This window comes from Ursus arctos, unplaced genomic scaffold (genome assembly GCF_023065955.2).
Source record: "Ursus arctos isolate Adak ecotype North America unplaced genomic scaffold, UrsArc2.0 scaffold_28, whole genome shotgun sequence".
Classification (NCBI taxonomy): Eukaryota; Metazoa; Chordata; class Mammalia; order Carnivora; family Ursidae; genus Ursus; species Ursus arctos.
In genome coordinates, this window is record NW_026622963.1 from 34,723,716 (window position 1) to 34,737,875 (window position 14,160).

Below are 14,160 nucleotides of genomic sequence, written 5' to 3' on the forward strand. Positions count from 1 at the left end.
TGTTTCCAACTTCAGTGGATCTGGGGGAAGATGATGAGTGCGCTGGAAGTGCCTAGGGGTGTCCGACAGGAGGTGGCTGGTGGCTGAGATAGGAGTCTGGCTCTCAGGAGAAGCCTGGGATGAGACAGCAACACAGCAGCTGGTTAAAGCTGCAAGAAGAAATGAGATCTCCTAAGGAGACGTGTTGTCTGGGAAGACGAGAAGGGCTAAGGACAGACCTTGGGATCAAGGAGAAAAGGCACCATGAAGAGGGGGGCTGAGGAAGAGGGAAATTAGGAAGGAAGAGTAAAGGGACAGATGGAAAACCAGGAGTTTCCCGAAAGACTGGTCAGTGTGTCTAGTACCACAGTCAAGTCAGGTAAGAAAACTGTATCCTTCAGATGTAGCAACAAGGAGGTGACAGGTGACTTGACAAGTTCACTGTTGGTGCCCATGTAGAAGAGAATGTAGTGAATACCCAGTGAAGCAGCTTCTTGATGGGGGGAGGGATACCAGGGCCCCCCATTCAGATCCTCGTGCTGAGCAGGACTCCAGGTGAGGAAGCCGGGAGAAGGCGGAGCAGAGGCAGCCTGCAGGTGGAAGGCTCAGCCAGAGCGCCAGCTCGGAGTTTGCTCATCAGCAGGGCAGCCCCCAGTTTCCTCGTCTGTGGAATGGGGATGGGTTGGAGAGGCTCAGGACCATCTATAGCTCCCAGCAGGTGCACAGAGGCGGGGACTGGAAGGAAGGTCAGCTCTGCCTTGTCATGAATTGGCACAGGGTCAGGGAGAGAGAGGAGTCAAAGACAGCCCCTCTTGGGAGCCTCGAGCAGTGGTGCCACTCACAGGAAGTGGGGGCAGCGGGGAGAAAGGTAAACTGTCATTTGAAGTAGACCCCAAACTAGTGTTCCCTATATTACGCTCGAAAAGAGAGGTACATTCTTCCCTGGGACATTTAAAGCATGTAGTGTAAAAAATTTTTGTTTTTCCCTTTGGGGCAAGGATGGGTGAGAATCAAAATTTTTTCACCATTTTACTCGATTATATAGAAGTGTAATAGGAAATTTTTTCCCGAGTTTATGTCTTCTAGTTTTATACATTACATCACAGGACTCTGTAATTATGTAATCTGGAAGCTGTAAAGCACTTGTCTATGACTGTACCAGATGGGACATTTTGAGAAAGTCACCCCCTCCCCCCACTTAAAACCACATTGGTCAAAGTCTTCATCTCTGGGCACTCTGTTGATTTTTGTGGCTTCTTAATTGGTGTCCTAAATCCTAAATTTTGTTATTGAAAAAGTTTAGACCTGTAATTTTCCTAATATGTTGTTGAAATCCTTTTGAAAAGGTGATTTATAGTTTAATTGTTTCCACAGATAATCAGTCAGGCAAACATAAAGACAGAAGGAAAAGCTCGCTAGATGTCAGAACTCTTGCTTCTCGATCAAGTGAAGGTAGGTGACAAAGACAAGAGAAGAAAATGTTGAACACGTGAATACCTGACATCCGTCCCCAGTCTCCTCTCTTGGTCAGCCCCCCTCCAGTTCAGGACGGGAGGTAATCCTCTAGCAACCTGTGTTCATTTCCCCCGTCTCCCGACTCCTGCCAATGGGCTCCATTCTCAGCTTTTTGATGGAGTTAGGGAATAAAGAGAAACATATACATTTACTATCTATCCTGTAGTCTTTTTTCTAAACCGTTAACAGAGGATGTCAGTTTATCTGCTGTAACTGTATGGGTAATGCATAATGCATTTGGAAATTCTTCATATATTCCGTGGTGGGTTGCAGTTTGCCATGGAAACTTATCTTTTGGTGGGGAGGTGAGCTGCATTTGGGCATGTGAAAGACTCTTATTAAGCAAATATTATTGAAGTTTTAATTGGAATATAGTTCTTTAAGATTACGTAGATATGTGGCATGAATGATCTAGTAGTTTTTAAAATGTAATGAAAATTACTAATATAGTGTGGAGGCAAATATTGCTGCTAGCTGTGTGCTTTCTTTGACCCAGAGATGAATGGGGAAGCTTGTGGAGTTGGTTGGTACTAGATAAAAAGCCACAACTTTCCAGGGCAATAGCAACTCAGATGATACAGCGGAGATCCAGTGCCCTCAGCTTTGTCGTGAGGCTCAGAAAACACTGGAAAGATTACACAGGCCCCACCGTGCTGCCAGGGGAGTGGTGTGGTGTCACTGGCCAGAGCATGGGCTTTGGCCTCGGAGTGACCTTGACTCCAGTCCCAGCGTCATCTACTTTGAGTGCAACCTTGGGGTAAATTTCTGTGCTTCCATTTCCTCACCGTGAGATGGGGACAGTTATGCTGCCCAAGGAGGGCTATGTGAGGGTTAGATGAGGGTGCCTGTCAAGGGGGGGTGGTAGCTGCCACCACTGTCTTCACTGTGGGCCTCACTCATGCACCCCCACGGTCCTACAGCAGAGGGTGGGCAGGGACAGGGTCACCCCTGCCCACAATGGTCTTCCTCCCACACTCTAATATTCATCCTTAGGCCAACTTGGTCCGTTTCTGTATTTTTAAGAGGTGAACATTGTTCTTTAATATTTTGGGTTATTTTTTTTTAAAGATTATTTGAGAGAGAGGGAGGGAGCTGGGGCAGGGGGGTGGCAGAGGGAGAAGGAGAGAAAGAATCCACAAGCAGACTCCTCAGCTGAGCGCAGAGCCCAGCTCAGGGCTCGATCCCAGGACCCTGAGATCATGACCTGAGCCAAAATCAAGAGTGGGCCGCCCAACCGACAGAGCCACCAAGGCTCCCCATTTTTCTGGTTTTTAATCACTACTCTTTTTAACTGAATTATAATTTACACACAGTGAAATTCAGATATTAAGTGTTCAGTTCTGTCAGTTTTGACAGTTCCATACACTCGTGTAAGAACACCTAAATCAGATACAGAAGACACACGCGTACGCACACCTTGTACCACACCGAGGCAGTCCTTAGATTTCCAGCACTGTAAGCTTGTCTGGCCTCTCCTTGTGCTTCAAAGAGATGGGATCGTAGGGCCTGCGTGCCTGGCGTCTGGCTTCTTTCCCTCAGTGTTCTTGAGACCCCTCCGTGTGGTTGGGCGTGGCAGGACCTCGTCCTTTCTAGTGCACTGCAGTGCTCCGCTGGAGGGGCGTCCCCCCGTTGGTCCGTTCTCATTCGTGGGCATCTGTGGTCTCGTCCCACTTTGGGGCTGTTAAGGATAAGGCCGCATGAATGTTCCTGTGTGTTCCTGTCCTGCCTAGAAGTGGAGTTTCTGGGCTCTGGGCAGCTGCAGATGTCTCTCCACGAGGTGGTGTCCCACGTTCCTGCCCACTGCTGATGTGTGGGTGGTCCCGTTGCTCTGTGACCTCCCACACTTGGTTATCTTGGCATTTCAAATTTCAGCCATTCTGGTGGATATGGTTTTAATTTTAATTTTCCTGATAATGAAGGAGGTGGAGTACCCCTTTCATATGTTTACTGACCGTTTGGGCCTTCTCTTGTTCAGATATCTTGCCTGTTTTTATAATCAGGTTGTTTATCTCACTGGTTTGTAGGAATCCTTTATATATTCTAGATACGGATCCTCTGTTGGATTACATGCATCACAAATATATTTTGTTAGTCTGGGGTTTGCCTTTTCACTCTTGATGGTCTTTAATGTGAGCAGGAGTTAATTTTTTTCTTTTTTATGTACGTATTTTTTATTACGTTAGTCACCATACAGTACATCACTAGTTTTTGATGTAGTGTCCATGATTCATTGTTTGCGTGTAACACCCAGTGCTCCATGCAATACGTGCCCTCCTTAATACCCATCACCAGGCTAGCCCATCCCCCAGCCCCTCCTCTAAAACCCTCGGTTTTTTTCCCATAGTCTCTCGTGGTTCATCTCCCCTTCTGTTTACCCCCCTTCATTCTTCTCTTCCTTCTCCTACCGATCTTCCTATTTCTTATGCTCCATAAATGAGTGAAACCATATGATAGTTGTCTTTCTCTGCTTTACTTATTTCACTTACAATTTTTTTTATTTGAGAGAGTGAGAGCACGAGCAGGGGTGAGAGGGAGAAGCAGGCTCCCCACTGAGCTAGGAGCCCGACGTGGGCTCAATCCCAGGACCTTGGGACCATGACCCGAGCCTCAAAAGCAGATGCTTAACCAACTGAGCCACCCAGGTGCCCCTGGGAGTTCTTAATTTTAATAAAGCTCATTTTATCAGTGTTTTCTATTCTAGCTGGTGCTTTTTTGTGTCCTATTCAAGAAATCTTTCTCTAGCCCAAGGTCATGAAGATATTCTCCCATGTTTTCCTATAGAAGCTTTATCCTTTTCCTTAGGTCTCTGATTCATTTCAAATTAATTTTTATATCTGGTGAGGGTAGGGATCAAGGATGAATTTTCCCCCCACATGGAAATCCAGTTGGCCCATCTTTTACAGCTGCACCATTATTGTAATCAGGTGACTGTAAGTATGTGGTCATTTTCTGGACTCTTCGGTTTTCCTTGTTCTGTCGGTCTGCACGTGCACCGATAGCACCATCGATCGCTGCGCCTCTCCAGTAAACCTTCGTATCTCTAGTCTGAAGTGGTTGTTCTTCACACTTGTCTTGGCTCTTCTACGTCCTCTGCATTTCCATTCGACAGCATCAGCTCGTTAGCTTACGCACACACTGCCTCCAGGGGTTGTATCTGGGAGTGTCTCGAATCTATAGATCAGTTTAAGGAAAATGGAAATCTCAGTGCTGCTGGATCTTTCAAACCATGGATGCTCTGTGTCTCCCTTCAGGGGCTTGTATTTTCTCTCTCAGCGTTTTCTTTCCTTACATATATTCCTAAATATTGGTGGGTTTTGATGCTTTCATAATGGGTTTTTTATTTCAATTTCTAATTGTTGCTAGTTTATAGAACTAGAATTGACTTGTATGTACTGGCCTCATACTCGGTAACCTTGATAAACTTGCCCGTCTGTTGTCAGAGTAGTGTTTATAGATTCCTTTGGACTTTGTGTACACAGTCAGGGCAGCCTTTATGCCCTATAGTTCTTCTTACTTTATTTATTGATATTTTTAAATGAGATCAGGTCCTTTTATGATGTAGTGATAAAACTGGTTAATAATTTTTATTTTATTAGTCACTGTACAGAAAACAGTGGCTTTTATTTTTTGTTTAATGACCTTACTGGATGGAGTAGAAAGTTGGCAACCATATGCTGGTCACCAAAATTAGATGTAAGGAGTGTTGTGGATCCCTAAAATTTAAAGCACTTAAGAGCCCCTGAGTTGGTTAATCTTGCCCCGTGCTTCTCCTTAGACCTCAGTTTGGTGAACCAAGGCTGACGTATCAGGCTGTGGAACAGTCTGTGGTCCCTTAAGGTCTGTGGTAAACAGCATTTGGCCTGACAGTGGGGCTTTCAGGAAGACACACAGAACTCTATGTGTATGTTTTTTCCTGCCTGTACACTGCCCAGCCTTCACTTTACCCCAAAGGAACCGTATCTTGACGGGAGCACCAGAACATGAACAAACTTCAGACAGAGCCCAAGAGTTGCTGCCTGTCTCATGTGAGGTGTTTACCTCATCGGTGTAGATGAAGCATCACCGTGGAGAGCACCAAAAGGTGCCTTGAGAGATTTAACCAAAAACTCCTGTGTTCCAGTTAATGGGGAATTGTGTTTATTGCTCCTGCCATGTATGAAACAAAGAGCCTGTGTGGCGTTGTCTTCCAGAACATTTTTGCTCCTGGATAGCGGCAAGCTGAATACTAAAAGCCTTATTGTTATAAACGCAGAAAGAGGCTAACTGTTTGGCCTTGACTTGCTAGATTGTTTCCTCTGTTTTTCTCTGGCCTGTGACATCAGAAGTTCAGTCTGTGGGGGCACGTGCATCCTAGTGCCTAGGACTGAAGGAAGCACAGTTGGTGCCAGAATCCCAGGCTTGTTGGGATGGGGTGGCAGCCGTTCTGGACACGCAGTTCCGGTCCTGCCCCCTTCATCATGCAGCTGGGCCCACGGAGGCCTGGGGGCGGTTGGGGGAGCCAGGGAGGGCCCGAAGCCCTCAGCTGTCAACGGGTGCCTGGGGCCACGCATACCCTGATCTATGCGTCATGTGGTCTCTCCACAGTTGGCAGCCAGAGACGACACTCCTCCATGGCCCGGATACATTCCATGACGATCGAGGCGCCCATCACCAAGGTGGAGCATTTGTGGGTGGTCTCCACCAAGCCCGCATGGAAGTCCCTTGTTCTCAGGGTCGAGTGTTTCTAGTGAGAGGAAGCAGGCCTGCAAGGATAAGAATGCTCTCCTGGTTGTAGGGAGTGGCCTTCTGTAAAGAGAGAGGGTGGGACATGAACTCTGAGGCTAGTCTTAAGTTAGCCTTGAGCATGTGGCCAGCATGCCCCTCTGGATTGCTCTCCCACTGTCTGTAAGGTTACAAAACTCACGTCTTCTTTCCATGTGGTAGGTGATCAACATTATCAATGCTGCCCAGGAAAGCAGCCCCATGCCTGTGACAGAAGCCTTAGACCGTGTGCTGGAAATTCTAAGAACCACTGAATTATATTCACCACAGTTTGGTGCTAAGGATGACGATCCTCACGCCAATGACCTCGTTGGGGGCTTAATGTCTGTAAGTATGTTTGACCCGGCTGCTGGCTGGAGCCTTCCTGTTCTTGTCTGTGTTCCCAGGGGTTGTTTACGGGCTGGCCTACACAGAGCTCTGTGTGTGTAGGGCTCCGCCGAGGCCTAAACCCCGCCATCACCCGGGCCCCACTGCTCTCTGGCCAGAGCTCTCACCCACCTGTTGCCTGCTGCCTGGGGAGACCTCAGCTCAAAGCAGAGAAGGGAGGAGCATATTCTAGACGTCTGCTGGGCTGGGCTCTCCACTTTTGCTTAGGGGTCCCATGAGGAATTTAAGTAAAACTTAATTATTTTAAAGATTTTGAAAACTAGGGCAGAAAAAAATATATATATGAAATGTTTCATACCAAACGATAAAACAAAGACTACGTGTTCGATGGGGCACGGTTTCCTTCCAGAACATCCTGTGCAGATTTGGTGGCTTCGTACCATGGGCTCTCAGGGGTTCCGGAGGCCTCCAGCCCATCTAGCAGAGTGGTCTCACAGGGAAGAACAGCTTTGTGGGAAACATATCATTCTGTTGCTGTCCCCTCTTGGTCAGAAAATTCACCTCCTCACCAGCACCAAAAAAACAAAAACCCCCAAAACAAAGACTCCCCTCTCCTCCCAGTGCCTGCTTTCTGAAGCTCACTTTACTTCTTAAAAATAAGGTTTTAGGCAGTAAGCTGCAGGGTAGAGTGGTTCCCAGGGACGGTAATGTCTAACCATGGTCTTGCCTATTTGAGGCATAGGCGCCTCCAGCCTGTAGGTGAGGGATGAAAATGCTGGGGGGGGGGGGGGGGAGGGAGTGGGATCGTGTCATGGGGTGAGGGGGGAAGAGAAGAAAGGTGGGAGGGAGCGGCTGCTAGGGGCTCGTACAGTGGTCTGGGAGGGCTCTCACCCTGAGGGGCAGCCAGGGGTAAGCTGATGTCCATGGTGGCAAGGAAATGGCAGGGGAGGCTTGAGGGCAGCGGTTAGTTGTCCCTGAGACACCAAAGCAGTGCTGAGGGCCCCCAGAAATGCTGGCTTTGGGGCCTCGAGCAAGCTCACCTCGCTGGGGCAGCCCCTGAGCTTAGCCAGTTTTCTCGGCGTCAGGTAACTGAGTCCAGTCCCCACAGGGGAGCTGTGGGGTGCCTTAGTGGAGAGGCTGCCCTCAGCTCTCCTCGGGGACTGACCGGCCCAGCGTTTTCCAGAAGTAAAGAATGGTTATGACTTTTCTTTTTCTTGTTTCCTTGATTTTTATCAGGATGGTTTGCGAAGACTATCTGGGAATGAGTATGTTCTTTCAACAAAAAGTAAGTTTTAACTTTTTAATTTTTTGGCACTGTTAATATAGTGACACTGAAATGATGAAAACAGACTTTTGCAGTCAAGTTTTCAGTTAATTTTTCTCATCAGTAACAAGTTTCTTGGTATGTCCTAAAAACTGCAGAAACAAAGCAGCTGACCCCCAAAGCAGCAAATACTATAAAGCCTATTACCGTTGTTCTCCAAACCACCTCCCTTTGCAGCTCTTCAGCAGGTGCCCAGCAGTGTAATCACCCCCATCTCCCTTCACGACGTCCCCCCGCGGATAGCTCGGGCCATGGAAAACGAGGAGTACTGGGACTTTAATATTTTTGAACTGGAGGCTGCCACTCATAAAAGGTGAGTCCACGTGGAGCCCGGCAGACACTCAGCTCGGCCCTGAGGGCCTCTGTGGTCAGGGAGGGAAGCTCTGGAAAGAGGAGCTGGGCAGCAGGTGCCCCTGACAGCCTGGGCCTACAGGGAGGGCGGCCGGGTCATGACTCCTACAGAGACAGCAGGCTCAGGGCACATGGGAAGTTGAGCAAGTGACTTACCCTCTCCAAGTGGCACAGGTTTCTCTGTAAAATATGGATATTGGTTTCTTCTGTACGAGGTGATATGTTGAGCCAGCAGCACAGAGTCCCACTCAGAGGCTAGAACTAAAAGTTAGAAATACACAAACAGGCAAGGATGAACTTGGCCTCAAACCCTGCTGACACTGCTAAGAGCTGTCAGCAGATCTCGGTTGCTGTGTTGGTGATGGGCCTGGGGACACCCAAAACTCCAGTCATCCTGATCTGGGTGTGCTCGCAGAGAGTGGGGGGTGGGACTGGGATTTTACCGTCTGATTTGTACCTTGCTGGGAAAGAGCAGTTGGCCACAGGGGTGTGGTTGACTTGGCACACAGGGAAGGCTGCCCTTTCAGGTGGTGCGGCCCTCAGCGCCAGGCCCAGAGGGCAGCGGCAGGAAAGGTGTGCTCCGTTGGCCCATGGGATAACTAACTCTTCAGTCTGTCCCCAAGACAGCCTTGCCCTTCAATCGTGCTCACCAGGAGTCAGCCTTCTGGTATATTCTGTTTCCATGTACCTCACATGGGCAAGGACGGTAGAAAGGATACTCCTAGAGCAAGTGAATCTTCGAGCATCTGGCTTACAGGCTAGGGACATTGCATTCATGGGAATCAGCCAAGGCAGGTCAGTTCAAACCCTGTGAGCCTGCTGACCTGAGGATACTGCCTCATTCCCTGACCTTCCAAGCTGAAGGCCAGATGCTGGATCAAGGTAACTTCTCAAGGAAGGGCCTGACTTGGTGGCCCATTGGTCACCTTCTCAGGGGAAACCACCTCATGCTGCGGCACCCACCTCCAAATTATTGAGACCATTACAGGACAGGTGACCGTGTCTGGCTCAGATGCCACCTTCAAAAAGTGTTATTTGCTTCTAGACGGGACATCTGGCCAATAACGTGGGTCCAGCAAGTGCAGAGGTGAGGATAGGGTTCAAGCCTGGCATCACATTGATGTTGAGGAAGCTAGTGGTGCAAGGAGGAGTCCGAAGGAGGGGGGTGGCGAGCACACCTCACCCCAGCCTGTGGGGAACACGGACGGAGAGCTGGCACTAGGCTCCAGCCGCGGTTGGCGGTGGCTGCTGGGAGAAGGAGCGATGCCGCCCCGCACGCTCTCTGAAGACTGGCTCCACGTTGCTGGGTGGGTCTCAACCTATTCCGGGCTCCCAACACTTGGTCTGTTTCTTTGTTTTAAGGCCGTGCATGTTTTTCTCTGTAGGCCTTTGATTTATCTTGGTCTCAAAATGTTTGCTCGCTTCGGAATCTGTGAATTCTTGAACTGCTCCGAGACAACACTAAGATCGTGGTTACAGATTATTGAAGCCAATTACCACTCTTCTAACCCCTACCACAACTCGACACACTCTGCCGACGTGCTTCATGCCACTGCCTACTTTCTCTGCAAAGAGAGGATAAAGGTGAGCTGCATGTGTGCTCCATGCTTAGCGGGCAGGAGCAGCGGGCCAGGCAGCCACCTCAGCCCGCACTGCGGTTCTCTGTGGGGGGGACGCTCGGGGGTCCACACCTGTGTGCCACCTGGCCCTGGGGAAGGCATAGCCGCGTGGGAAGTCAGGCCGGAGGCTGCGGATTTGATAGGTGAATTCATGACATGAGCCCTGCCCTTCCATGGGAGTGTATGGAACAGACTGGCCCCCGTGGAGAAAACCAGCCAGAACAGTTAGTTGGCTACGACTTGTCTCTAGGGTCAGAGTGAAACCCCCAGAACAGCAGCCCTTAGGCGCCCCCATTCCTCAGTGTCAGCAGGGTTTGAGGCCAACTTCATCCTTGCCCAATACTGCTCCCACCTGGGGTTGCCAGGTCCAGGGAGTTCCTGGGGCATCGCCATTTCACTTTCAGAAGAACTCGAGAGTAGAAGGATCCACCCACGGGTTTTGTATCTAAGAACAGAGCTGGGTCATCACCTGGTGTCCTGGCACCTGGGGACAGCCCCACAGGGCCATGGCGGTTGGGCAGAGCAAGGGCACACGCCTGCCGGTCTTGTTTCATCCTCTGAGACTGGGGACTAGTGTGGGGGAGAGAACAACGTGAAGGGTAACACCCAGCACAGGGACATAGGGAGCGGCAGTGAAGTCCTCACCCCAGAGGTCAGACTTGACTTGCTGGGTCTTTTGCGTGTCCTTTCGCTGCTCCCTCTAGTATTTTAAAGAAAGATCATGAGCAAGACTACAGGCAGAATTAAGAGTGCAGAGAGACGGGGGTGCCTGGGTGGCACAGCGGTTAAGCGTCTGCCTTCGGCTCAGGGCGTGATCCCGGCGTTATGGGATCGAGCCCCACATCAGGCTCCTCTGCTGTGAGCCTGCTTCTTCCTCTCCCACTCCGCCTGCTTGTGTTCCCTCTCTTGCTGGCTGTCTCTATCTCTGTCAAATAAATAAAATCTTTAAAAAGTGCAGAGAGAGGACTGTTTTATAAAGTACGAAAACAAATATGGGGGGGGGTGTCTGTGTCAATAGAGATCAGTAGAGATAGCCCAATTTTTGCTATAATTGTTTTTGAACTACTCTATGGATAAATGCAAATATATACTTAGCAAACTTAAACAGCATTTATAATTCATACACAATTCACCAATTTAAAGTTAAAACTACTGAATTTCAATTTAAATAAATTTAGATATGCACCTTCTTTTCAAGTGTCCATAGCATATTTCCGAAAATGAGTTTTTAGGACACAATGACATGATAAGCGTCAGAATTTCATAGGTACATTTTCTAACCTTCACAGGACAAAACTAGAATTTAATAACTAAATTTAAAAACGTCGGCCATGGGGTGCCTGGGTGGCAAATTGATTAAGCATCTGCCTTTGGCTTAGGTCATGATCTCAGGGTCCTGGGATGGAGCCCCACATGGGGCTCCCTGCTCAGCAGGGATTCTACTTCTCCCTCTGCTCCACCCCCGCTCTCTCTAATCTCAAAAAAATATTAGCTGCTCCAACTGAGAAAATGTTTGTTTAAAATAATAGATTTCTCATTGTGTTGGTTTCTAAAATTAAGACCTACAGAATGAGGAGACCACAATGATAATCCAAAGTGGTTCTTTGAAATAACCAAGAGTATTAAATTCTAGCCATACTAATCAAGAAATGCAGAAAGAAGGTGCCAGACACTTCTGTACTAACTTAAAAGCCTTAAGACGAAATGTTTTACATCACCTACTAGAAGTAGGACACCAAGAGGTCAGTACTATGGAAATAAATAGTTCTTAAGATTTTTTTTTTTAATTCATTTGAGAGAAAGAGCACAAGCAGGTGGAACGGCAGGAAGAGGGAGACCCCCGCCAAGCAGGGAGTCCGACGCAGGGCTTGACCCCAGGACCTAGAGATCATGACCTGAGCCAAAGGCAGACAACTCAAGCATCTGAGCCACCCAGGCGTCCCATGGACATAGTTCTTAACCTGTCAATGAGATTCTTCATAATCTGGCTCCTGACTCAGACGGTCAGTGAGTTCTTCAGCCCCTTGAGGGATTTTTCCAAGTTACATTAACCTTTTCAGAGACTTGGAAATGGTGGAGAACTTCCAGATTATTTTACCAAACTCACAAAACCCTGACATCAACCTGACAAAGATGGGGGGGGGGGGACACTAGACCAACCCCGTTAAGGTGAGTGATGCACGTTGTGACTTATTTCTGTCAGTAATACTGGTTTATGCTGGTCCAAGTCTGTAGCTCAGACTCTCTGGGCTGGGCCTAGAGCCACACCGGCTGAGGAGGAGACTCCTGTCCGTTGAGAGCACCGCGTGTTTGGGTAAGTCCTTAACTGGCGTGAGACCGAGAATCGGATAATGTTCCCTAAGGAACAAGCATGAGCATGCAGCTGTTTCTCAGTGGAGGCAGGGAAGCAGGATTTGTTCAACAATATGCTTTTCTCAGAAATTTGGGATGTTTTTCCCTTAAAGTAATAGGGCAGCAAGAAAACTCTACAGCAGCCTTCCCTGCTTTCAGGCCCATGCCTCCGTTTTAAAAAGATCTCCCATTTGCAGCAAACTTTAGATCCGGTTGACGAGGTCGCTGCCCTCATCGCAGCCACCATCCACGACGTGGACCACCCCGGCAGGACCAACTCATTCCTGTGCAACGCTGGCAGCGAGCTGGCCATTTTGTATAACGACACTGCGGTGCTGGAGAGCCATCACGCGGCCTTGGCCTTCCAGCTGACGACCCGAGATGACAAATGCAATATCTTCAAGAACATGGAGAGGTGAGAGCGTGCTGGTCCCTCTGACAACGGGGAGGTACGATTCGCGTGCTCTCATGTCAAGTCTGCCGTGGTTGTCCGGGTATTCACAGTTGTGCGGCCATCACCCCAGTCCACTGGAGAACGTTTCCATCCTCCCCCAGAAGGCACCTCAGAGTCGTTGGCCGTCGCTCCCAGCCCTCTTGAGTCCCCCACTGGGGCGCCTTCTGGCTCCAGCGATCTGCTGGTTCTACACATTTCATAGTAAACGGAAGCGCACCCAGTGTGTGGCCTGTTGTGACCGGCTCCTCTTAGCATGATGCTTCCAAGGTTCAGCTCTTGACATTTCAAGACTCAGAGAAACTGTTATCTTCCATCTCTGCTCTGAACACTCCTCTCTGCCTCCTGGGCCCGGCCCATTTCTCATTAGTCACATGGCACTTTGAGGACGCTTTCCCTGACCCCTCATGCTAATTATTCAGTGCCAGGTTCCTTCAGAGCACTTACCACATGTTTAAATCCTCATCATCTTTCCTCACTCGGCCAATGCTGGATTTGATTATGCTCTGTGAGGTCACGGTAGCCACTACCTTTTGCTCATCGCTGTACCCTCAATGCCTTGGTGCCTGGTCCATGGGAGGGACTTCCTAAATATCAGGTGGAAAACATTAATTTGGATTTGTAAGGAACATTTTATAGGGGAATTTTAAAAAAGGAGATTCCTGATTTTACAAAACTCCCTTTTGCCATGTTCTAGAATTTTAGTAGGTTTTATTCATAGTTGCTGGTATAGACATCAGTTAGCTCTGGAAAAATACACAAGACCCTGATAACCTGGGTTGTGTCCAGGGAAAACAGTGGGATGACTGAAGAGAAGGGGTTGAACAGAGATAGAGGTCACAAAAGAATTGAATAAAAACAAGGGCTGGAGGAAGAGGTACGCAAGTATTCCCTGTGAGTTTCTCAGCTGTCAGAAGGTCTACCCTCTAAGTTTCTGGGCACTGAAATTTTTGGATCTCAGGGTTCCTCTCTTCATAACTACAGAACTGTGCCTTTGTTCACCGCTACGGTGTTCTCTTATTCTAAGAACTCTGCACCTTATGCTTCAGAATGATGAACGTTGCACCTGTAAAGTCTTGCCCATAAGCTTCCTGATTTTAGCCTCTGCTCAGGTTCCCCTTGCTAATGATCTTGTTTCGAAGTGTGCCCGCAACTTCCTGTGACATTAGAATTTTACCACAGCGGAGGCTGTCTGGTCCGGATGAGACCCTATAGCACCCTCTCATTTGTCGTCTGACACAGGAATGACTATCGGACGCTGCGCCAGGGTATTATCGACATGGTCTTAGCCACAGAAATGACAAAGCACTTCGAGCACGTCAACAAATTTGTCAACAGCATCAACAAGCCCCTGGCAGCCCTCGAAGAAAATGGGGTAAGGAAGACAAACCATAAGGAGAGCCTGTGTTTGGGGCCCTTATCCCTGTGTTCTTCGAGGAAACGGAGAATAGGATGTGATGAGCTGTGGAAGTGTTGCCCAG

At 48.7% G+C, this 14,160-nt stretch overlaps 1 protein-coding gene across 2 annotated transcripts in view; it reads left to right on the forward strand.

Annotated features, from left to right (window-relative positions):
• The window catches only part of PDE8A (phosphodiesterase 8A), a 156,651-nt gene that overhangs the window by 113,743 nt on the left and 28,748 nt on the right, over positions 1–14,160 (forward strand). For both annotated transcript variants that reach the window (XM_026510535.4, XM_044388429.3), the window contains exons 12-19: positions 1,354–1,431; positions 6,079–6,149; positions 6,418–6,582; positions 7,819–7,867; positions 8,084–8,219; positions 9,643–9,841; positions 12,426–12,643; positions 13,922–14,054. In XM_026510535.4, the coding sequence (XP_026366320.1) occupies positions 1,354–1,431; positions 6,079–6,149; positions 6,418–6,582; positions 7,819–7,867; positions 8,084–8,219; positions 9,643–9,841; positions 12,426–12,643; positions 13,922–14,054 (1,049 nt within the window). The remainder of the gene's footprint in view (positions 1–1,353; positions 1,432–6,078; positions 6,150–6,417; positions 6,583–7,818; positions 7,868–8,083; positions 8,220–9,642; positions 9,842–12,425; positions 12,644–13,921; positions 14,055–14,160) is intronic.